At 37.3% G+C, this 23,514-nt stretch overlaps 5 protein-coding genes and 1 long non-coding RNA gene across 9 annotated transcripts in view; 3 read left to right on the plus strand and 3 right to left on the minus strand.

Moving 5' to 3' along the window:
* The first annotated feature begins 133 nt into the window (after nt 1–133).
* On the plus strand, nt 134–6,031 carry LOC139817154 (stromal membrane-associated protein 1). The gene is made up of 8 exons (XM_071785051.1): nt 134–602; nt 1,161–1,294; nt 1,900–2,067; nt 2,261–2,462; nt 2,637–2,906; nt 2,996–3,261; nt 3,352–3,495; nt 3,686–6,031. The coding sequence occupies exons 1-8, from the start codon at nt 251–253 to the stop codon at nt 3,800–3,802; spliced, it is 1,653 nt and encodes a 550-aa protein (XP_071641152.1). The 5' UTR covers nt 134–250; the 3' UTR covers nt 3,803–6,031.
* A 1,011-nt stretch (nt 6,032–7,042) lies between these two features.
* LOC139809332 (small ribosomal subunit protein eS28) lies at nt 7,043–7,630 on the plus strand. Its single transcript, XM_071772159.1, has one exon. The coding sequence runs from the start codon at nt 7,115–7,117 to the stop codon at nt 7,310–7,312; it is 198 nt and encodes a 65-aa protein (XP_071628260.1). The 5' UTR covers nt 7,043–7,114; the 3' UTR covers nt 7,313–7,630.
* A 446-nt stretch (nt 7,631–8,076) lies between these two features.
* Mrgbp (MRG/MORF4L binding protein) lies at nt 8,077–10,008 on the minus strand. The gene is made up of 4 exons (XM_071772147.1): nt 9,604–10,008; nt 9,149–9,270; nt 8,516–8,870; nt 8,077–8,424 (listed from the first exon to the last, which is right to left on the minus strand). Exons 1-4 carry the CDS (start codon nt 9,707–9,709, stop codon nt 8,270–8,272), a joined length of 738 nt encoding a protein of 245 aa, XP_071628248.1. The 5' UTR covers nt 9,710–10,008; the 3' UTR covers nt 8,077–8,269.
* A 1,246-nt stretch (nt 10,009–11,254) lies between these two features.
* Nucleotides 11,255–13,192, minus strand: Rpii33 (RNA polymerase III subunit RpII33). Its single transcript, XM_071775391.1, has 5 exons — nt 12,982–13,192; nt 12,759–12,903; nt 12,408–12,615; nt 12,114–12,320; nt 11,255–12,044 (listed from the first exon to the last, which is right to left on the minus strand). Exons 1-5 carry the CDS (start codon nt 13,065–13,067, stop codon nt 11,860–11,862), a joined length of 831 nt encoding a protein of 276 aa, XP_071631492.1. The 5' UTR covers nt 13,068–13,192; the 3' UTR covers nt 11,255–11,859.
* A 225-nt stretch (nt 13,193–13,417) lies between these two features.
* On the minus strand, nt 13,418–16,937 carry LOC139811217 (reticulocalbin-2). Of its 4 annotated transcripts, none has more exons than XM_071775359.1 (5): nt 16,493–16,937; nt 15,465–15,727; nt 15,029–15,176; nt 14,502–14,957; nt 13,418–14,410 (listed from the first exon to the last, which is right to left on the minus strand). In XM_071775359.1, the coding sequence occupies exons 2-5, from the start codon at nt 15,682–15,684 to the stop codon at nt 14,239–14,241; spliced, it is 996 nt and encodes a 331-aa protein (XP_071631460.1). In that variant the 5' UTR covers nt 15,685–15,727; nt 16,493–16,937; the 3' UTR covers nt 13,418–14,238. The 4 variants fall into 4 exon arrangements, with proteins under 4 accessions (XP_071631460.1, XP_071631476.1, XP_071631468.1 ...); XM_071775375.1 differs by lacking the exon at nt 16,493–16,937 and adding an exon at nt 15,842–15,992; XM_071775367.1 differs by lacking the exon at nt 16,493–16,937 and adding an exon at nt 15,833–15,988.
* Nucleotides 16,668–23,514, plus strand: part of LOC139811270 (uncharacterized) — a 42,464-nt gene continuing 35,617 nt past the window's right edge. The window contains exons 1-2 of the long non-coding RNA XR_011731590.1: nt 16,668–16,809; nt 17,132–17,256. This is a non-coding gene — a long non-coding RNA (uncharacterized lncRNA). The remainder of the gene's footprint in view (nt 16,810–17,131; nt 17,257–23,514) is intronic.

A 23,514-nucleotide genomic window follows, 5' to 3' on the forward strand; every position in this document is an offset into this window, starting at 1 on the left:
TCGCAAGCTGATTGGCTATCGCATGGATAACGAGAACAGAGATAACCAGATAACAGAGATAACAGAGATAAGATAGAATTCAGTCGATCCGCGATCGCAGTCAGTTTTAAAATAATCTCATGGTGGATTGTGGAAGAGCAATCACCATGAACAATCCCTCGTGTTCGTGAATACTAATTGTTAATTGTCGGTAGGAGGATCAGTCGGTAATCTCGCTGGATAAACGACGTGAAATTTACCTACGACCAGAATGATACCACGTCGACCGCGCGACTCTGCTGCCGGGGCAAATGGGATCTCCGCATTCTCCGCATCCGCCACCGTGGTGCGGAATCCGTTACGTGGTCGTACCGTCGCGCCGCGCTCTTGTCCTGCTTGTCCAGCGTTATCGCGGGGAGGCGACACCGGGGTGTCGCGGTCGCGCGTGGTCCCCGAACCCGAACTCACCGTCACCGATCCCTTCGCGAAGACGCTCCCAGCGAGGATGACGTCCCGTCACGAGAAGGAGCGCGCCAAGCAGATCCAGGAAAAATGTCAGAATCTGCTGACGCAGATGCTACGCGACGAGGATAACAAGTACTGCGTCGACTGCGACGCGAAAGGTTTGTTCCCCGTCGGCCGCGACACGGATGCGCCTATCTCCGCTTCTCCTTCGAGGAGTCCTCGAATCTCGAGCGTCGTTCCTCCGCGTTGGACGTGCCGTCCGAGCGCTCCTTCCTGAGGGGTCGACTCGTCGATATCGATCACGGGAACGACCCGCTCTATATAACGCGCCGAGACGTTATGGATTTTTAATTTCCGCGTGACATACCTGTCAGCGCGCTGTCACTCGCCAATATCGTCAAGGTCCTCCAGAATTTCACATTAATTTAATCGGGTATCACTTCGAAAAAAAATCAGAGCGCGTTCTTTTGTGCGCCTCTCTCTTTCCCTCTTTCGAGGATCAGTGGAAAAAAACGCATCCGTTGTTGCGCGACTTGATATGTCATCGAGTGTTGAGAACTTATAATTAATAGTCATGAATATTAGATAGCTCGGTCGGCGTGATACTTTTATTGATAGTTGTTTATCGCACTGCATGTGCGTCGAGTCTCCAAACGAAATGCGCGGATGAGAGATAATGGAATTATTTATGTCTTTGATGAAATTACATTTTGCAGGACCAAGATGGGCTAGCTGGAATTTGGGGATTTTCTTATGTATTCGATGTGCTGGTATTCACAGAAACCTCGGGGTACACATAAGCAAAGTAAAGTCTGTTAATTTAGACACATGGACACCAGAACAAGTAGTGGTACGTAACAGACATATGGTTCATAGTTTTTTAATGGAAGATGATTTTGTTTACTTATTAAACTTTTATATCTAAAAATATCTAAGACAGGAGTTTTTCTAAAAAACGCATATAACACATGGAATTGTATTTGAAGAAGATTATAGTTTGATCATTATATTTGAGATAACGTTGGCACATAATTTTATTTTTAATGTTTTGCGAAATTGCTCTAGCGGAAAAGTAAAATTTTGGAGTTGGTTCTGCATTGATAGAACTGCATCCAATTAATCTTTCGTAAAGAAATAGATATAAATAATTTATAATATTTGCTTTCTATGGAAAAATTTCAATTTTTCTGTTTTTATATAATATTTTTCGTATTATATCTAAGGTTAATTCTTATTTTTTAATAAGCTTTACATGTTTTCTTAAATGTTTTCTTAAACATTTTATAAATATTACAAATAAAAGCAATATTTCATATTTTGAAGCTATGCTTTTTTAAAATTTTTATTTGTTATCATATAACTTCTATAATTAATATAAGAATGTTTTAAGCATTAAAAATTCATACCTAACTATAATGTATAATGAATTTAACCATTCAACTTTCAACTTTCTAGAGTTTACAACAAATGGGCAATTCTCGTGCCAGAGCAGTCTACGAAGCCAATCTTCCAGATAGTTTTCGAAGACCTCAAACGGATTGCAGCCTGGAAAGTTTTATTCGGGCAAAATATGAACATAAAAAATATATAGCTAGAGAATGGGTGCCACCTCCTTTACCAAAAGTACGATTATCACATTCTGTTTTAATACTTATCTCTTTCAGTACATAATATTATATATAAAAATGTATAAATGTTAAACATGCCGATACTTGATGATATTTTGTTATATAGATACGTATATATATAATTTTTATCTATTTATGCAGAAGATTACATTATATTTATTGCTTTAACTAATAAATAATTTTCATAGGTAAATTGGGACAAAGAACTTGATGAAGAAGCCGAAAGACAACGTAGACGAAAAAAGGAAAGTACGGAAGCTACATCGACTGTACTTCCACCTGTAAAAAAGCCGGAAGTAGTGCCTCAATTGCCAAAACCTCGAAGTTCTGTCAGTCCTAAATTGGGCAGAACAAAAGAAAGTTCTGCAATCCTCGATCTCTTAGGTCTTGGTATGTTTTTTATATGTTTAGAATGTGCTCTCATTTAATATTGCTTTAATGTGATTGTATCAGAGTATAGTTGCTTCTCGTACAGAGAAAATTGCATTGTATATTCTGTGTGTGTAAATTCTGTCACTATAATTAATGAAATATGAGCTTTCTTCACGTCATTGTCATTAACAGATGCACCAGCAACTAACCAAACAAATGTAAATGGTTCTGGAGACGACGTATTTTCTTCCTTTTTGTCTGCACCGCCTGCTTCGGTAGCTTCAACTGGAAATGACGCTTCTAATGGAAGTAAAACAACCACTATCGCAAGTAAAAGCGAAGAGGAAAGCTTCTTTAACCAACCGACTCCGCTACCTCAGGAAAAAAGCAAGATGACAAAAGACAGTATTTTAGCATTATACGGTACTCCGAGTCATCAACCAGCGATTTATGGTGTCTCAGGTAATGCATAAGATAGAAATGTGCAACATTAATAAGATTATATAATTAAATATATCTCATTATGTTTTCTAACGTGTGATATATTTCAGGGGGAGTGTATCCTCAACACTCCTTACCATATAAACAGCAAATGCCTAATGTGGGTGCATTTGGACAACAAAGCCCTTTGAATCAACTTGGCCAACTTCCTACGCAAATGCCGGTTACAAATCAGATACCTGTCAATCAAAATCAGATTATAGCGAATCCTAATTCGATAGGTGTTATAGGAGCCAATCCTTTAGGCTTGCATATAGGACAAATGAATCAACTAAATGGTGTACCTAATGCTGCCATTACAATGCCACCTCAAATGGTATATGAACATAACGTTTCTTGCGTGATATTGCTAAATGCGTTAATAATTAGTCTCTTTTTATACCTCGTTTTTTCTCCGATTTCACAGATGATGCAGTTAGGACAAAGTAATGTTGCTAGTAATAATGGATGGAGTGGAATGCTGACACAGAATATTCAACCAGCTCCCGGCAGCAATCCTTTCTTTAATTTAACAGCACAGCAACAACAAAGCACTACATTTGCTGCTCAGGTATGTAAATTTCAACGGTTTCTTGTGCAATTTATGTAATCATATTTTCCAAATTTATGTAATTATAGTTTCCACAATTTACGTAATCATAGTTTCCACAAGACATGGGTATAAATAAAGTAACAAATTTTCGTCAAAACATAATTTAAACGAAATTAATCTCATTTTTATGACATAATCTATGTTTCAGTTGCCACAACAAATGTCGCAGATGTCCCTGGGCGATATGAACTTTGCCTCTACGACGGGCAAACCTGCCACTGCCGCGATACCCGGGCAGACGCTTTCCACCAACTTATGGCAGTAAAATTATTGCGGATATTGTTAGCCTGTTGATTGTCTCATTCAGTGTTGTGTACTAATGTTGACAGTTTATTATCCAATGTAATAACGTTTCCATGTTCACCGATTGGACATTGCTTCGGAAAGTAATAGAACTGACGATGGGGACACAAAAATGAAAAAAAAAGAGCATCTACTCGAATGCTGTCTCAACACATAAATTCAATGTTTATAGTGCTTCAAGTAGATATATATTTTTGTTTGAAAGCCTTCATCAGCTTTCAATGTTACTGTTGGGGGAAAAAACCGAAATAAAAATAAGACAAGTCTTTGACTGAATGTAAGAAGTTCTTTGTGTGACACTAAATATGTACCTCATGGTGCAAATTATGTAGCTACAATAAGAGCTTCTTGTAATTGCGATTATAATATATGCCAGGGTCCACTTACAACAAAGTATTCATTCGAGTCAGTAGAGAGAAACGGTATAATTTTGATTAATTAGTATTTCGTTGCTATGATTGTTATGCTAAAATGTGTTCGTGAGTGTTATTCGTGAGAGTTGTTCGTAAAAATGGAAATCCTGCGATTGACGTAAAGTAAATTTTCTCGTATTGAACAGCATCGAAAGTTGAATTTACTGGAATTATACCGATTTCAAACGCTGATTCAAATCAAGATGTACACGAATATGTACAAGTTTCGTTAGAAACGTAAAAAGACTTGGATCTTCAACTTATTTTTAAGGTATATCCGACACGTGCAATATGTGTCTACATTTATTCTATATTGGTAAATAAATACAAAATAATATAAATGCAAGATATAATGCATTTTACATTTGAGTAAGGTATAGAATATATTACTGTTGCGACAATGATTTAAATAGTTCGGCAATTTATTATGAATCGCGATATCTACGAATCGTGAGAAAAATTCGTAAGTCATACACTGGTGCTAAGAATTCCGAAGCATCCTGATTGAGTACGTCAAATTTTAGTTGAGTTGAATTAATATATAAAAATCATATCTTCTGTAAGTGTTCTTTTAAAAAGAAAATTTTGAGAAGATACTTTGCGATTTGGCACGTAATTAGATAATATATACATGTATAATTTATTGCATAAATTATTGATTATGCTTGTCTATGTATTTTATCATGAAACGATCACATATTACAACAACAGTTTTTATTAATACATTATTCATATGCGGAGATAAATTTATTTAGTATGTGGGAGGCACTACTATACTTAGATGTATAATCACAACCTGTCTTTCAAAGTACCGATAATGATGATTATGCAGACTATCTAAGCATTGCGCAGATTTTCTCATTTACAGGTTCTACATAGGGTTACAGTAATTTACAATGAGTTAATAAGTTCAGAAATGTGAATGAAATAATCTTATTCTTCATGATTTTATGTTACTTTCAACGACTTGATTGCCAATACACAAAAGTTCAAATCTAATTTCCAAGGAACCTGTAGTCGAGAAAAAAAGAGCGCGGCACATAAGGATATTGCAAAACGCAGTATTTTTGACAAGTATTTGCGTTAATGTAAACAGATAAATCACTCTAAGTGATTCCTGATAATGAAAGCTATACCAAGAGGGACTTAAAGGAAGCTCATTTTAATTGTTGCCTACAGTATCAAGCTGTTATTTATATGAATTATTATTATTATAAGTGATTATGAAATAGTGTACTTGTGTCAAAATATAATGACATTTTATTGTAATTTGATTATTGTATTATTCATCACTCGCGAAACTTGAGCAAGATGAATAAAACTTTACGACATTAACAGACGCGTTTAAAAAGACACGTTAAATCTGACAATAAGTTGCTGACGCATCTCTCTCAACAATCCTAAATTTTTAACAATTTTAAACTTATGCTAATACCATTCATCACATAACGCAAAATGTTAAATTAAAAAAAAGTTTTAAGTAACATTTTTTTGAAAAAGCAGATTAATCTTTCTGTGAACCTTTTTGGACGTGTTCCGTTTGTTATACATAAAATAGATAATTTCGGTATATTGTAAAAAATATGTACAGATATATTAGATATGTCGTGTGAAAACGATATAGAAACACATATTTCTCTACAGTTTTAAATTGTGACTGAGAAGCACGGTCCTGATGAGAGAGAGGTAGAAACGCGGCGAGTATATAGTGTGTATTCTATAATATTTAGCTGTATGATAAAGTTTAACAAATATATGAAAGATATAAACAGCATTAACTTTATCGAGCAGTTAATTCCATTTAGCAATTAATACAATTTTGAAGTATTAGGTTATTCTACATAGAAGTCGTAGTCGTGAGTTGTAAGAAAAATTGACCAATCACAGATTGAATATTCTCCTCAACTTCGAATGTGATTGGTCAATTTCTTACAACTCACGACTACGACTTCTATGTAGAATAACCTTATAATTCAACTTAAATCTAATCGAAATAGAAAAATTACGATCTATTTGTACAACATAAAACCCTACGTATCTTCGGATTTCTATTTTTACATTTAATCGTACGATATCTTTTTAATAAACTATGTCAAAGTTTATAAAACTCGAAAAAAACCCAAAACTGACAATTGTATTAAAATTTTGAAAACTACAATAATTTGACAAATACGACGAATAGATTTTGAGATACTAATAACGTAATAACTAATTAATTAATTAATATATCGACTTTGATAAAGATACAAGCGATACAAGCTCTTATTTATATCAACGATGAGAAATCTAACGACATGTGCTAATAATTTTTATAAAAAAGAAAATTAATTAAAAATCATGAAAATCATTAATAAGTTATTGCAATTTCGATTTGTATTTAGTTACTTGGGACAGCAATCGATAAAGTCAAATAAATATTTCTTGCAGTAATATATAAGAATTATTTAATTCCTAATGTTTAATAATTTTATTTGATCAACTGTCACGCGAGGCGTGTGTAAAAGCGAGTTTAACGTTTAAAAAAAGTTAGTATCTCAGTAAATATAAAATTTCATATAATGCTAGGTCTACAATGCGAGTCGTAAAGTCATGAGTCGTAAGAATTGACCAATCACAGTCGATTATTCTCCTCAAATTCGATTGTGATTGGTCAATTCTTACGACTCACGACTTTACGACCTCGCATTGTAGACCTAGCATAAATGAATTACGTTTATGGACAGTGGCGACTCACCGGAAGTTGAGTCGAGACTCGAGAACTCGAGCGTTTGTCTACGCGTGCCGTCTGCCGTCGCGTGCTCTTCCATTTGCGCCAGACACCTTTTCCAAGTCGCAATCCACGTGAGAGAGAGGCGATCACTATGGATAAACCAGTCGTTTTGGCGCGCGTCATCAAGGTCCTGGGCCGCACCGGCTCGCAGGGGCAGTGTACCCAGGTGAAGGTGGAGTTCCTGGGCGAGCAGAATCGGCAGATTATCAGGAACGTGAAGGGACCGGTACGAGAGGGCGATCTCCTAACCTTGCTCGAGTCCGAGCGCGAGGCGAGAAGGCTGCGATAATGCGGGGCTTCGTTAACGCCGAAAGGAAAACCGGTCGCCAGCCGCCGTCACCGCTACCGGACCTCACCAGCTACGCATTTCCCGAACGTGGATCCCTCCCACGCATGGATCATGGATCGTGGATCATGGGTCGTGCATCGCAGATCATGGGTCGTGCATCGCAGATCATGGATCATCGATCGTCGACAATGGGCATTCCTGACATCCGAGTCTCTTGGAGGATGCTGGAGGATCACGGGACGGGATCACGTTTTCTTGGAAACATTCCTGACGCATGAGAATTCCACTTTTGCAATAAATCTCGGCTGGTAACCACAAGTTTCGGCGTTGTCATTGTGTCCCCTTCATCGAACGTAGCTTGTAAGATACTTGCGATGAGAACCGTAAACACTTCTCATAACTTAAGGATTATTGATACAATATATCTGTATTTGCTACCTATCTGTTGCATTTGTTCTTTTGTCCATTTTTCTCTTAGCGTGAGAACACGATTACCTATATATTCAATTGCATGGTTCTAAATTTTTACATTTTTAAAATAGAACAAATAGATATTATTGCTTTTAAGGAGTTCGTGGAACAAAAGAAACATAGAAGAATGTACGAAATGTAACTACACAATTTAATATCTTGAATTGAGAAATTTATTCAGAAATTCAAATAGTATTGATTCAATTCTGAATATGGAAATTCCACGTTTTTTAGTAGATGTATCAAAAGTAAATATTTTATCAGTATTAAATACATCGACAAAGACAAGGCTGTTTAAAAAGATATTATAGATGATATATTTACAGCACAGTATACATTTTTTATAAAGTCAACTTTAGTCTATATATACATCCATGTTATTAATAGAACACAGTATCATATTGTGATAATTTCATATGATAAATTATGCAATTAAGGCTCTTAGTATGACAAAAGCAAGAATGCCTTTCTTATTAACGATGACTGTTATATTCTTCTTCGTTTCGGCGGAGGTGTATCGCGTGGACTGGAAGAAGCTTTGGAAGAACTATCCACGCTTTGTCGAGTTGGTCTCTTCGGGATCCTTTTCATGAGTTCGCGACCAGATTCGGAATCCTTACGCTCCTTCTTTCCATTCGATGCTTAAAAGGAATGGAAATACAATTTGCGTGTAGCTAATCTATTGAAGAAATTTACTAAATAATTGAGATCAAAATATGTTTATTAAAATACCGCTCTCTTCCGAATCTTCCTTCCCTTTTGAACGACCTTTCGAAGATTTATGTTCTTTCCTTGCCTCTTTTACATCCCTAAACTTATCCTTTTTCATATCTACCTCCTTCACATATTTCTTCATCTCTTCTTTTTTCTTTTCCACGTCTTTGGTTCCTTTGAAATCACGCAAGACGCTATCTTTCTTAAAACTCTCTTTCATGTCCTTTTCTTTCTTAATCTCTTTATACTTATCCCTCTGTTCCTTTAGCTTTGTCTCCAATTCTTCCTTTTTCCTAGGCCTTTCCACAAAATCTGTCTCCGGTAAGGAAAAATCTATCTCATGGCCGGGAAAAGGTAAATCTTCCATGTCATCCTATCAAAAAATTTAATTTATTTATATATACACACATCACACAAAATATATTGTATTCAATGTATTATATTGCATTCAAAATAATCTTCTGGTAACTTGTTTATCTTGATATACCAAATGAATCAAATGTAACTTCATTTGAAGTAGACAGATTCTATTATAGAAAAAATGAAATCATTCAAAAATAGATTTAATAAAAAAAAACTTCTCTAGATTCCATAATTATGCATGGAAAAGCTTTTATCTGAACTCTTTCATTTCTTTACATCGTCACTTACCAAAGCCATAAGGTCGTACATGGACTCCAAGTGATCCCAAATTATTTTCAACGGAACATCTTTGTGGATGGCAGCACGAAATTTCTCCCATATACACACCATGTGGAAATATTTATTGACACCTTGCAATTGAACAATCCATTAAATTATGATTTCAAAGTATAGTGATCTTTTGTTAATAATAAATTTAAAATCACTCTAATTAACTTAATTGACCATTAATTCAAGTAATATCTGCAGCATTCCGTTAGCATTAATTTTTTGTTATTTAATATATAAAAATAAAAATTAAATTACGGATGCTACAGAAATCTATCAAGTTATATATAATTAGAAATTTTGTTTTAATCAATTAATTGCTGATCAAGTTAATTGGAGTTCGATTGAAATCGCCTGAACATAGAGGCGAGGTCGAGGGTAAACATAACCTTCCGTCGCCGGCTTTCGCGTCTTACCGACTGGCTTATGTCCATTCATAGCGAAGAAAAGTTGGATCTCGTTCTCCACGTTCCATTCTACCTCGTCGAACGAGGTTTCGTTTTGTCTCTCCTTGACAGCCATTTTAATAAAATTCGCTTATGTTATGCGCTCGAGATTGGGGCTCTTACCAATATCTCTTAAGTTTAAACTGAATCAATTATGTAAAACGCTAGATATAGTTAGAGATATATTCCCGTATATCTTTTCAGCGATTTAAATTGTTACTCCGATTATTAAAACACATCGCATGCAACAACTGTAACGACTGCTTGTAAATCGCGTGTTGACACTTCGAAAGCAATCAAGCCATCATTTACCATCAACACAGAAGCTGAGAATCTGAGAGAGGCCATGTGAGGCCATGCCATGTATGGCCGATGGCGTCTGGTTCTGGAGCATTCTGGAGTATTCTGCCTGGTATGCCGCTGCGCCGCGCCGCCGCGTCGGCGGCTCGGAGCGGCGGAACGTGATTGGCCAGATCCGGGGGCTCGACTCACGAGCCAATCGCGTTCGACCTCTCGCCCGACTGTGCGCCGGCAGCACGGCGCGCAACGCAAGTAATACGTGACACGTTCAATGTCAGATCGCGACACGTCGTGTACTTTTAATTCCTTTCTCGCGAACGAAAAGAAATTCGATTACGGGGTATTGCAAGATGAACGTACGCCGAATATTCCGTTCCTTCGTTGTGTGTCGACTGAAACGAGTGAGATGCCGTCGCTAGACGAAATGAACGTCGAATGCCGTGCTGGACGCTGTACATACATATCACCCTGCCGGCTGTGATTTGGCGGGTCATTGAATGGTGAGTGAATTATATGTTGCACATGTGAGAAATAAATGATTCGAAGCGCGATAAATCCGAAATCTTAAATGGAATCGTTCCGGCGCGTGTCGCAGTGAAACGATAACCTCGGAATTCACGTCTCCTGTCTCCATTTCGATTTTTTCGAAAGAGTGAATCGCGCGGGAAAACGCTTCAATGAGTAACTTGAACCTCTCGTTATAAGTGCGGGAATTAATAATTAATTAAGTGATTGAAGAGAACGATCGCGCGTTTGGCGTTCTCACTTTGCTTGCCGCAATCGCAAACGAGGGAGCGAGCTTCGAAATCCGTATCAATATATCGAGAGTGCGAACAAGCTGAAATGTGCATCAACGAATACAATTCCGTTTTTCGTTCAAAAACATACACGTAATTCGCTCGTTCACGTAAATCGTTACGTTTACAAATGTTTTAAATTTATTTGTACGTGTGCTTTTTTTTATTTTTTCTAACCTCTACTTTATAGAAAATTAACGTTAAACTGTATTGTTCGTAAAAATTTCTTTGCGATCGTTCTCGCAGCGCGGTAATTTTAAAATAAAAAGATACTTAAAAATGATAAAACATTCTCTGTGTGTTGCTTGTTCCCCAAATATTATTCGTTTTGCTGACAAAATTTTCCAAACGAAGCCTATTGCTATTCGGATTTTTAAATTGTTTGATAGGAGATATACGTATGCATCTGTTATTTGAAATAAGTGAAAGTGAAAGAAGAGTGAGAGAGAGAGAGAGAGAGAGAGAGAGAGAGAGAGAGAGAGAGAGAGAGAGGGGGGAGAGATGGCTATTAGATACCTAACATATAAAGATATAAAATACATTTATTTATTTATCCATACATACTTATGTAAGATATAAATATTAAACTGATTCTCAACCAATTACAATCGAGAATCCTCGAGAACGAATAGACCACCATTGTAAAATTCTCGATGGTGATTGCGCTTCTCTGTGCGTGTATCGTCTTTAGCCTGTATCAGAGAAAAGCCTGAGAGAGGCCATTCCGGCCTTTTTCGTGGGACCAAAATGATGTTTTATCGGAAAATGAACGTGGCTACGTAGTACCAATTTCGTAAATGGATGTACTGGCGGTAGTATACAGCTTTCGACGGTCCCATGGGTCCCACGAAAAAGGCCGGGATAGTCTCTCTCAGGCTTCTCTCTGCCATCGAACTGGTCGAATTCCCGTGCGTGTCAGTGTTTATAGCGTCCTCTGATTAGCTTCCCAGACTCGAATTTTCGAAAATACTCGGTTGCGATTCTCTAAATTATGTTCCTTTGTGAAATTGGTATATCGAATCATTTATAGCGCACACTACAGATTTCTACATTTTATTTTATAAGATATAAAATATTCAATTTTTTCGATTTTAGGTATTCGATTTTAAACACAAGCTACAATTTATTTTTAATGATGAATGCTCAACGCATCGCTTTGTACTTCGTGGCTCAATTGTGTCTGTAGATTCGATAATTTGTTTTTTAACGCTGCGATCCCCATCATGACGATATTTTCAGGTTTCAGGGCCCCGCTGCTCTCCACATTAAAGTAATACTTGTTCGGTTTGGCTTCCCAGTTAAACGGTGCTTCATCTGAAACATATGATGTGCTATAAGTATAGCTATAAAAATTTTTGAATTTTTACTAGAACTTATGCTCACATTGATCCTCCTCTAATTCACTGTACTCCGACTTGGGCCACTCGTCTGGTTTGGGATACAAAGTATGCCTCATAGAATTGTCCGGATCATATTCGAAGCTTACACCGGCGGTTGGATTCCACTTTGCGTGCTCCTTTCCGAAACCTTTCTTTGCGTACGCCCTAAGTTTCAGTTCCTGTCCTTTTCTTAGTTTCACTATCAAGATCTCTGAAACGTTCCAAACACAATCATCGTAATTCCTTTACTTCTTTTTACGATAACTATAATTAATCACATGAAAAAGAAGATACCAACCATCTGTTTCTCCATATTCGCTCGCATCGTCTTCTCTGTGTCTGGATGTCACAGGTAGCACTCTAGGATCGCTCGACTTGAAATCCGCGGTGGTCACATGCCTGGTTTGATCTTCGGTGCATTTAACATCCAGAGTGAATTCCACGCTACATTCTGGACAGAAATCCAAGCACTGGCAATCTCTTGTATATTGTATCCTGTCAACCACCTAAATAAGGAACGTTTTCTCTAATAAACAAGTCATGGTTTAGCAGTGCTGTCTCTTTTTAATTTGTTGAAATTTATTTGCATTTTCACATTTTTGTTGAGAAAAATATATTCAATTTTTGATAAAGAGATGTTGATACATACATCATCGCTGATCAATGGTATCATTCCAATCCTATGTGCCAAGAATTCGTCGCTCAAAACAGTAGAATTAGCTTCCAGTTGTATCCAATCAATGGCCATAGTCGGAGTTTCGGCGATAAAGACACGCCTCATGCTGTTCGCAACGCTGACGAGGAAACATTAATTGTAAATTTATTTACAGTTGCGTGTTTCGATACCACAGCTTAACCTAACCTATCCTCACCTTAATTCAGTATCTTCCACTTGAAATTTAACATTTTCCTCGGTTAAATCCGAAATATGGACCGACGGTTGATTAGCGTACGGCATTTTATTTTGCCAAGCTTTACAGTTACTTTTTTCCTGTTTACTTACGGGAAAAAAAGGTTATAATAAATTTTAAAACGTCTCGCGAATAGACGCAAATACGCGCACAGCGCAAGAATGGATAGTAACGACATCTGCATCAGTTTTGAATATATATATTACATCATATATGTGTGTATGTTAAATATATATGCCCATATGTTTAATTGCTTGTAAAGAAATAATTTTAAAAATAAAATTATAAATTGTTTTCCCATACTTATGTGTAAACTACAAAACAAACTCGGAAACGCAGTTTTAAACTTGAAGACATATTTATGCACGAGAATTTTTCTTTAAATAAAGAGAATATGAAATTGTTAAAATATTTTATTACAATTAATCAATGCGTATATTATTTGTCGAAGACTTGTTTTATAAGAATAATGTACACATTCGTTTAATATCATCTACACTGAAATCATCTTAATTTGTCGCGAAATCAAGAAAAAATAGTGCTATATACGATACATACTACATACATATGTAAAATGTTATATATGTGTGTGTGTGTATTACATTATATATATACAGTATAACACATTGATGCAATTCAAACTTAATGACGCACTATATGTAATTACAATGAGAAGTATTACTTTTGTGTGTGTTGCTTTAATATATTTTTCTTCCCACATTCTCTATTATGGCACTCATGTTTGATAAAAAGTGGAAGACGATGGTTCGTACGTTACGAATCGTCGTGAATGTACAAGATGTGTAAATTTCGTTAGTTCTGTATGTGCAATTTGTCGCTTAAAAAAAATTTATTCTAATGACTGGATAATAGATTAAAGATAAGGCTTGAAAGAGAGATGAAGAAAAAATATTGATAAATATACTGCTCAAAACAATTAGTAGAACATTTCCTCTAATAAATTTATGATCTAGTTCTAGCAAATCTAGTAGTTTTTGAATATATTTTTCATGATTTTTATGTCCAATAAACACGTTTATATAAACATAGTATTTTAAGCGTTTTGGATCCAAATATAGATACTATATAGAATTCTTTAAAAGAATGGTCTTGTTATTGTCTTGAGCAGTGTATTAAAAATATTTTCAATCATACATATCTCGAATGAGTATTATGAAAGATAACACAGTATTATCAAATCAAACTGATCGCTGATTTTCAGAGCTCATCATTAAAACGTTCGATCTCTTGCAAATGATCACCATAGTCCGTCGCTTCGCTACCTACGAAAGCATCGTGATGATCCAAGATCTCGTCGTAGGATAATCTATTATCGTGATCGTCATCTGAACCCGCAAACAAATGATCCACTTCGTCGTTTGCTATTTCTCTGAAATAAATGTCGACAAAAAGTTATGAAAAAGAGTGACATTGGATTATCATGAAATTTTATAACATTTTACGTATTATAGTGTACTCACTCATTACTTGGGACGAGCCAAGAAAGAATTTCGTCCGCATCGAGTCTGCCGTCTCTATTCTTGTCATGTTCAAAGTCAAATTTGTCCTTTTCACTCAGCAGCCATTCCTTATCTTTTGACTTGGCTCTGTCACCAATAAACTCCTGGAAACTAACGTATCCGTCTCCATCTATATCTTTGTCAGCCAAGGCTTGCTTCAACAAGAGTGGAAACATTCTAGGTGTCTCCTCAGGATGTGTATAAGCTTTGAACTCCTCTGCATCTAAATAACCGTCTTGGTTCAAATCGGCAGCCTCGAATGTCTGCTTGTCATCTTGGATCAACTTATCGTCAAGAGCCAGATCTTCGGGATCGCTGCCGTAAGTGTCTTGCAGAATTTCGTCCCAGCTCACTTTACCATCTTCATTCGTATCAGCATCATCCAAGCGATCCTCAGATTCTTCTGCCGACAGCATGCTGTTTACAGAATTTAATCAACCAATGTTTTTCAATAATTGAACAAATAAAAATGACATCAACGATACTACCTAAATGAACGCAAGATCCAAGCTTTTAACTCGTTCCTCTCTATATACTTGTCCTTATTCAGATCCATTTTGGTTAGTAAAATCCCTAGTCGCCTCTTTGATTCTTCTATTGGAAGTCTGTCAAATTCTTCAGCTTCCTTTACGCTTCCTTCACACAAGAGACAAAATATTCAAGATGACTAGTATTCAAACAAAGCAAGTGTATTAGATGACAGTAAAACAGTTCTCATCTTTGTTCTTGTTGACAAAGAAACTAATTATTCTTAAAAGGAGCTTTCAAGCTTCAAGAAGACAAAGCGATAAACGGAACAAGTTACAAATCTTCAATTATTATTCATAAATACTGAGGCAAAATATGAAAGATTCACAAGGATGTCAAGAGAACTCTAAAAGTTGGTCTTGGAAATTGCAACGTATCCAGTCATCTCATTCGCACCTAGGATGGCTTCATGATCGAACTCCTGGTGATGCTCGCCCTCCGTGTAGTGGTCGGCATCCCGGGGGCTGAAAGCACCGTCCTCCGTCCTCTCATTGCTGTCGACTTTGTTGTGCTGATGCGTGTGGATGTGCGCGGAGGCGGTGTCGCCCAAGGCTGGCAGCGATGCGGCGAGAGCGACAAGGAGGAGCAGAGGTCGGGTGAACGGTCGGGCAGCCATCGCGCGTCTTCTGGGAACGGCGGGGCGATTGAAAATAACGTGCCTGCAACGTTTATACGGGCAACGTGAGCGCATAACCTTGTCACGTCGGAGCGAGCTTCAACAGGCGCCGCGCGGCGCGTTTGCCGTGCTTTGCCGGTCGACTGACCGAACTGACGTTATGATGGTGACGTTCGGCACTTCGGCGGCTATCACGGCATCACGGCGGATATTATTGATTACTTTCCATTACGCATGACGCGACGATCGCACGAGGAAAATTTTTACGAGTAGGTGCTTCGTGTCCTGACGCCTGAAGACCGTTTTTGAAGCGACGCGACGTTGGGAAATGTACACGTTGTCTGGACAGTCTGGGAAATGCGTGTTTGCGATGTTTTTCAGGTTAAAATATGGAAAAAATATTGAAAAAATACTAGGTATATATACAATATTCAGTACTTTTTATATTGCATATTTCATATATATATGTATATATATTTAAATAACATATGAAATATACAAAAGTCACGTTAGATTTACTTGTTTCAATTTATTATTCGCAACGTTCTAATGTCTAAAACCTGTGGTTTCTACGAAATAATTTAACAATTAATTACCACACTTATCTGGGTCTTTTCAATTCATATCAAATGAACGAAAACCTAAAGCCCAAGTCTAACTTGGCAGCACGTTATAAAAGAAAACCAGTGGATCCGAACGTTGCCTCAACGACAACGAAGAACGAAGAAGTAATAAATAAAAAATAATCGAATATTGAAATGACGGTCGTGATTGAAATATAATATACGAGTTCACCGCGCTTCCGTACCTTTGAATGCGGCGCCACGCTTGCGCAACGACCGGTCGATTCCGATTGCTCTGAATATGTTCCTTTATCGCGCGAAGCCGTTCTCGCCGATCGCTCTGATGTTGTCAACTTTTCGCGGTTTTCGAATTTCACGTTACGAGTCGCGACGCAGCTTCCGTTGTGTGTGGACCGACGCCGCTACGTGCTGATCCGAATCGCTGAGCTGGGTGGAAAATCTTGCCGAGTGCCAACGCGGAGGCCGCCGAACGTGTCGTTTGCCGTTTTTCGCGCCGAGTCTTCACCCGCGACGATCGCACGAGAGCGTGTCGTCTCGAATTGTAAGTATTTAACTCTCGTCGCGTACTGAGTGAACCGAGTTCGTGGCGTCGGGTGTCGCGTATGCCGCGGCAACGAAAGGGAAGCGATCTCGCGCCGGGCAGTCGCTTCCTTAGTCGTGACGCGTGTGCGAAGTCACGATCGCGTCATCCGGGGGATGAGGCTCGTGCCGAGCGAGCGCCGTTCGAAAATAGTCGGGGCATCGGCTATCGACGTCGCGTATCGTCGCGTCTATTTTCAACCCAGCGAGGGTGCACGCGCGCGCGAGCGCGAACCGGCCAATCCTCTCGAGCGCGTAAAAATCTAAAGTTTCTTTATTTACAGTGCCAGATCGATAAGGGCGATCCAGTTGAACTCTCTCGGCGTGGGCGGACGCGTTCGTCCCGGCATCTTCTCCCTGCGTCTCCTCCAGTTTCGTCATGACGGCCGGCTCGTCGTAGGAGTTATCGGTGAGTGAATTTTCCGTTTCTGTTTTTTCTCAATTTGGGCATAACGGATTGAACGTTGTGCTCGCGATATTGCAATGTCGCGATGTTCAATATATCTGTAAAATAAAGGATATGTTATTTGTAATACCTCGAATCTGTCGGCGACTCGAGCATAAAATTTCCTACTTGCAAAATGGCGGGTTGCGAGAAATTTGAATTCGTGAGAATTGCAAGCTGCGCTGATTCAAATGCGCGCGAGTTGCTTCTGGGATCGTTATTGATTAGCACTGTCGGTAAATGTTACGAAGTGGCGACAGCTTAATTTTTAGTAAGTGTTGGTCGATAAGAAACGTATCTTTTTTCGACTGTCGATAGTTCACCGGTATGCGGTATATCATTGAATATGACGATTTTTTTATGATAAATATATAAATTGGAAAATGCTTTTAGTTGGTAACACAGAAAAACGTTCTCGTATATATTTAAAAAATATTACTTCCGTCGTTGAAAATTATTTACTCGTTATAATGAAGAAATATTCTTTTACATTATATTTAAATTATTATAATGAATCGGGGTTATTATTATGTAATAAAATTAATCTGTTTCTGCAAAGAAACAGAACGGAAAGAAAATATATAAACTTTTAAGTGTATGTATCACATGTAAAAACTTCGTAACTGCATTATTTTTTAATGACAGAGTCTTTGGCTAATTTAGAATTCATTTTCTTTAAAGAAAATGTCGAGGCATCCATTGTTCCTAGGTAATTAACGATCGAAAATAAATAACTTCTGAAGAATTAAACTTTGAAGAAAAATAGATAATAAAATTATATCTTCCATATATTATTTTCTGATAAATATTTTATTTTAACGGATTTATTAATGCTGACTTAAAAAAATTGTGATAAATAATGACATTTTTTTACATTTTTGGCCTGAGAAAGAAGGAATCTAAATTGGTTACTTATATATACAAAACGTCTGTTATTAAAATATCATGCGGTGACAGAATATGTGACATTCTATATATTCTATACATATAATTCTATGTATTCTCTGTATAGACATTTTGTATATTCTCTAGTGACATGCTATATATTCTCTATATTATATATAATTTTGGATATATTTTGACATATGACATTATACACAATATATATGTGCAGGTAAGAAATTAATATTAGTAAAATTACACAACCGCGTGCAACGCAAATACGTACCACTTTTTAATGTAATTTGAATTAATTTCGCGTCGAATCTTGTCACAGCCTTGCTTGCGCATTTACACTATTTTCATCGCATTTCCGCAATATTCCTTTTATTATGTTAATTAAATTCTGAGCGTATTAATCTCTCCCGTATTTACCGACACGCGAGAACTCGAATACAGCGCGAAATCTGTTAACGGCTATATGATTATTGAAATATGCGTTTAATTTCGCAGAGCATGACGCATTGATACACGATATTTTACGTTTAAATATATATTCCGTGCCAAAAATTCGGAATTGTCGCTATCTTTTGTGTTCATCGGCCAATCGTATGTAGATTATCAAAGGGCGAGCGGTCAGAACTGATTGGCGAGACGGAAATACGGCTGTTTTGCATCAACGTGTCGAATGTAAACGGGCTTCCGGTCTTTTCTGGGGTTCCGTAAAGATCTAGGATCAAAGGAGTTCAGTGTTGTCTCTCTTATCTCGAGGAGATACGGTTCTATTTTAGATTTTATCTCGGAAAATTCTTTCTTGCGTTACTATTCGCTTCGAAGCCCATTAGATATGATATTTCATGAAGTATGCACAAATATGCAGTTAACAGAGGGGCGATTTTTCTTCGACCCGTAATAACTAATAAAATTCGACCAGTTTCGCATCGCGAATATCTCTATTTGCGTAATTTCTCGCGTTTCGTTTCGCCCGAGCGTTCTCGCGATGAGACGGGGATCTACGGCGACGTGCTTGTATGCGGATAGTTTCTCGGTGGGGTAAGAGAGATATCGAGGAAACGCCAATGCGAACGGGCGCGTTGCGGCGTTCCTTCTGACATTCAAATGTTGGCCGCCGCCGACGAAAAAGGATACGTACGAACCCGACGCCGCCTATTCATCGCTCAAAGGGATCATTTATCAACATATTTGATATGCTCCCCACACCCACCCCCTTTCTAGACCGATATAGCAAAGAGTCGCGAGCGCGTTACTCTCTCTCTCTTTCTCTCTCTATCTTTTTCTCTCGTGCGCTTTCTGTTCGCTCTCGGCTTCCATAGAAATAATATGCTAATCGCACGAAGGCGGAGTTTAAAAAGTGCTCCGATAAATTCTCGAGACTTTTGACGTAATTTCGCCCCTTCTCACCGCAGCCGCAACGTCTTCCGAAAGATTCTTTTTGCGCGCGCTTTCCGGCGTCTTGAGAGAACTTTACCTTACCGCGTAACGTGCCCCCGCTATACATATATCATCGGAAGGATATACTTTTGCTCGTAAGAGATCCTCCTAGATCCCTGCATTGCGTCACGTTTAGCGATCCTCTTTTTTTCTCGATCAAAATATCTCACCAACAAGTAGAGAGTATAACAGACGTCTCTGCAAAAAATATTAATCGGTGAAAAATAACAACAACCTGATTTTTAGAAAGCTGGAATTAATTTCATGGTGTGCTGCAATTAGATTGTTTAGTCAAAAACGTTTCTTGTTGGTTTTCTAAAATATTGTACGTTTGCGAGAAATTTGTTTACAGCACACGGAGATTCTTCTCTCTGCAGCTAAAATTTCTCAAGAAAATATATTCGCATAAGTTTGCTTTTCAATTCGAAACGAAAGTATTCGCGGAATAAGTAGGAAAATTGAGTTACACGCCTGATCGGCTAACAAAACCTCGTTGAAAGTCGAAACCTTCCAGTTTTCTGTACGCGAGCGTGCTCGTGCGTGCTCGGAACGGCGTAAGTGATTGACGCGGAGCGCTAAGATCATTTACAAATCCCCTCATCGGCACTTATGCGCGCGGTGACGCATACGCACATATTTATGCACCCCTGCCCCTTACATGCCGCGGCCTCATACATACATCGGTCATATTAGCCGCTTTTGCGGTTAGCCTAAACGCCTCGACGTCGACAAGAGGCGTTCGTTTATTTAAAAGCGCTCGTGTTTCATTGAAACTCGAAATTAGTATATCCGACGAAGATTATAATAAAGTAAACATTACTTTATATTCTTTATTATATTTAATATTTCTTGTATTTGTCTCTTTGTTCTCTATTGCCACGAAAACTGACTTGGCCCTTTCTTAACGCATCTTAACAACCTTTTTATCGTTAATCTCCGAAGTAGTAACAAAAATCTGTCAATTTTGCATCGTCATTGATCGTCATGGATGTTTACGTCGGACTATAATCGTCCGAACGTTTAATTTCGAAGCGCCACGTCAGCGAGAGACACTTTCAAGCATATTGAGACGGAATCCGCGGCCGAGATCACCATTTACTTTAAGCTTTCCTTTCCATATTTATCTCGATCTATTTCATTATGGCCACTTCGGGCGTTCCTTCTTCCGTCTTCTTTTCCGCCGAGTGTCTTTCAGTTAGGATTACGACTCACTCTCCCGGGTGAACGAATGGCCGCACGGTTATTAGGATCACCACCGCCGGCGCAGATTGCTTTTGCGCGAGCCCAGAATTTATGGACGGCGATGATAAAGTCCCATGGAATCATAATCGAATGTCTTTCACGACGATCCCGCTGGAAAGTTCCCCAATGTGACGACGACTGTAAATTCCTCATCTCGTTGGATTTGCTTTCTTAAACAGAAAGAAAGTTGCGAAATTGATTTCTAATTTGACCGACGATGATCTAAATTTGTTATTTGAAGTTTATGCATTACACACACATGTTTCTTAATGATAATTTTAATCGTATATTAAAGAATATTATGTTTAAAATTACTTTAATAACTGTTATACTAAAATATTAATTTATAATATTAGAAAATAAAGTAGCATCTTTTTACATTTGATATTAATGATATTTTAATAGAAAAAAGTAATTTAACTTCAAGTATACGATAATAATTTTGAAAATATCGCAGGAATTGATAAATATATAATTTATAAAAAGCTACCATATATTAATATATTGACTATATGAAGATAAAATACACAATAGTTATATTTTAATTTTTTAAAATAATTTATACATTTTTTGGTTTTATAATGTAATAGCGATTACTTACAAATTGCGATTTTGAAAACGTGAAAATTGTATCTTTTTTGAGATTTTTTCAAACTATTATTCAATTCCTCTTTTCCTAAAAAATAAAACAACATATATCCCAAATACGTCGAACAGTATCTACCATAGTATTCGAGGTTTCTTCCTTCTCTCCGTCGGGGCATACGCCCCGCGATTTAAGTCGTCAACTTTTATGGGGGTAGTTTTCGCGGAGACGGTCCGCGACAAGCCAACATAAAAGGGGGTGGAAGTTTCCGGTAATATGGCGTCTTCTCGCGGAATATGGCGGCAACTGTATACAAGAGATAGCGACAATATTGAGGCGCGCGAGAGCGCTCCAAAAAAATACCGAGTTGACCCTATAAACTTGCATGCGTTGCAACGTCAAGATCGACGTTCTTTCTCAATATTTCTTTTTTATTTAATCATTTATTTATACTGTATCTATCACGTAATTATTGACGCAATTATTTTTACGTAATACAACAAGTTGAACGTATTTTTATACACTTACATATTTATAAATGCAGAGTGTCTCAAAACTATTAAATTTTTTATTTAAGAGAGTATTCGATCACTCTTTTATTATCTTTCTTTCGCGATAAAATTCAGAAAGAACGCTATAATACTAATACTAAAAGAGACAGAAGGTATATAGGAATAAATCTTTATACACAGTATTTCGAGATGTGGAAAGGATATCATAAGCTGCGTAAACATCCTTCTCGTTGGTTGAATAGGGGGTAGAGTAACTGCACTCGATGATCGTGGATTAACACAGGGATTGCGCTGAAGTGCGCCTTCCTTCGCAATCCGTTGATTGCATCTGGCATTTGTGTCACGCTCTTGAGCGTCCGGCCGATATGCCCGGACAAATTGGAAATTGGTATTCAGCCCGTTGCCCACTGCTGAACGGCCAGACGGATTTGCGAAGGAGCACCTTAGTCCTCGGGTACTGGGCAAGAGTGCTCGTACGTGCTGGTTGTGGGCTGCGGAGTAAGCGACGTTAAAGTTGCTCAAATCGCTTCTCGACGACCGCCTAACGCCGGAATACCAACGGAAAAGACGGAAATAAACGGAGCAAAACGGGTCTTTTCCATTACAAATCCGTACGACTTAAAAATTTTTTTCATAAAAAAAAGAATGCAAAAGTAAAAAAGTGTCAATAAAAGAGTGCAAAGTAGAGAAAAATCAATAAGAAAAGCATGAAAGCATTCGATATTTATAGATAGGTGAATATAGCAACATATTTATTATGGAATTATTCTGTATGACATAAATTATTATGTGTTATGCGTTAATAAAAAGAATTTTTAGTCCAGGTAGGAACATGATAGAAAAATAACTTGAATAAACTATTGGGTTAGAAATATAACTTGACTGCTTATAAGAAATATTTTAATATGCATAGTTCTTCAAACAAAACAATTTTGAATAGAAACAGGTATTGCGTTACAGGTAAATTCGGGCTCATTGCGCGCCGCAGTGGAAAAATCCACGTATGTTCGGCCAAGTAGAAATAATCGCTAACAGGATCCAGTGTAATTTATGATCGACCCAATTAAGCTTTCTCTCCGTGCGCATTGTTGGGCATATTTGCAAAATGCAATTCATATAGTGTTATTCATTACTCTTTATGCGGAATTAAAACGGAATATATTGCACTAAAAATTTTATGCGCACAAAGACATAAATTATAGATACTTGTCGATCTTCAAAATGTTTGTTTTTTCGTTTTATCTTACTTTAACTACAAAAAGAGTTTATTATTTTTTATTTAAGTAAAATATGTTATTAATGTTTTAGAAATTATATGGATGTAAAACGGTATTGATATAATATAAATTCTGTTATAAATTCTAGTACTCTTATACACGCATTTTTTACTTTGAAAGGGAATAGATAAAATATTAATTAATATATAAATTTTTAAGAGCATTATTTTGATGAGTTAAATTTTTCAATAGAATTGTTCTCATAACCTATATAAAATATTTGCTATATTACATTTCGTATTTTATTGTCACGAGTAAATAAGTACGAAGTTAT

Source organism: Temnothorax longispinosus, chromosome 1, assembly GCF_030848805.1.
Source record: "Temnothorax longispinosus isolate EJ_2023e chromosome 1, Tlon_JGU_v1, whole genome shotgun sequence".
Taxonomy (NCBI): Eukaryota; Metazoa; Arthropoda; class Insecta; order Hymenoptera; family Formicidae; genus Temnothorax; species Temnothorax longispinosus.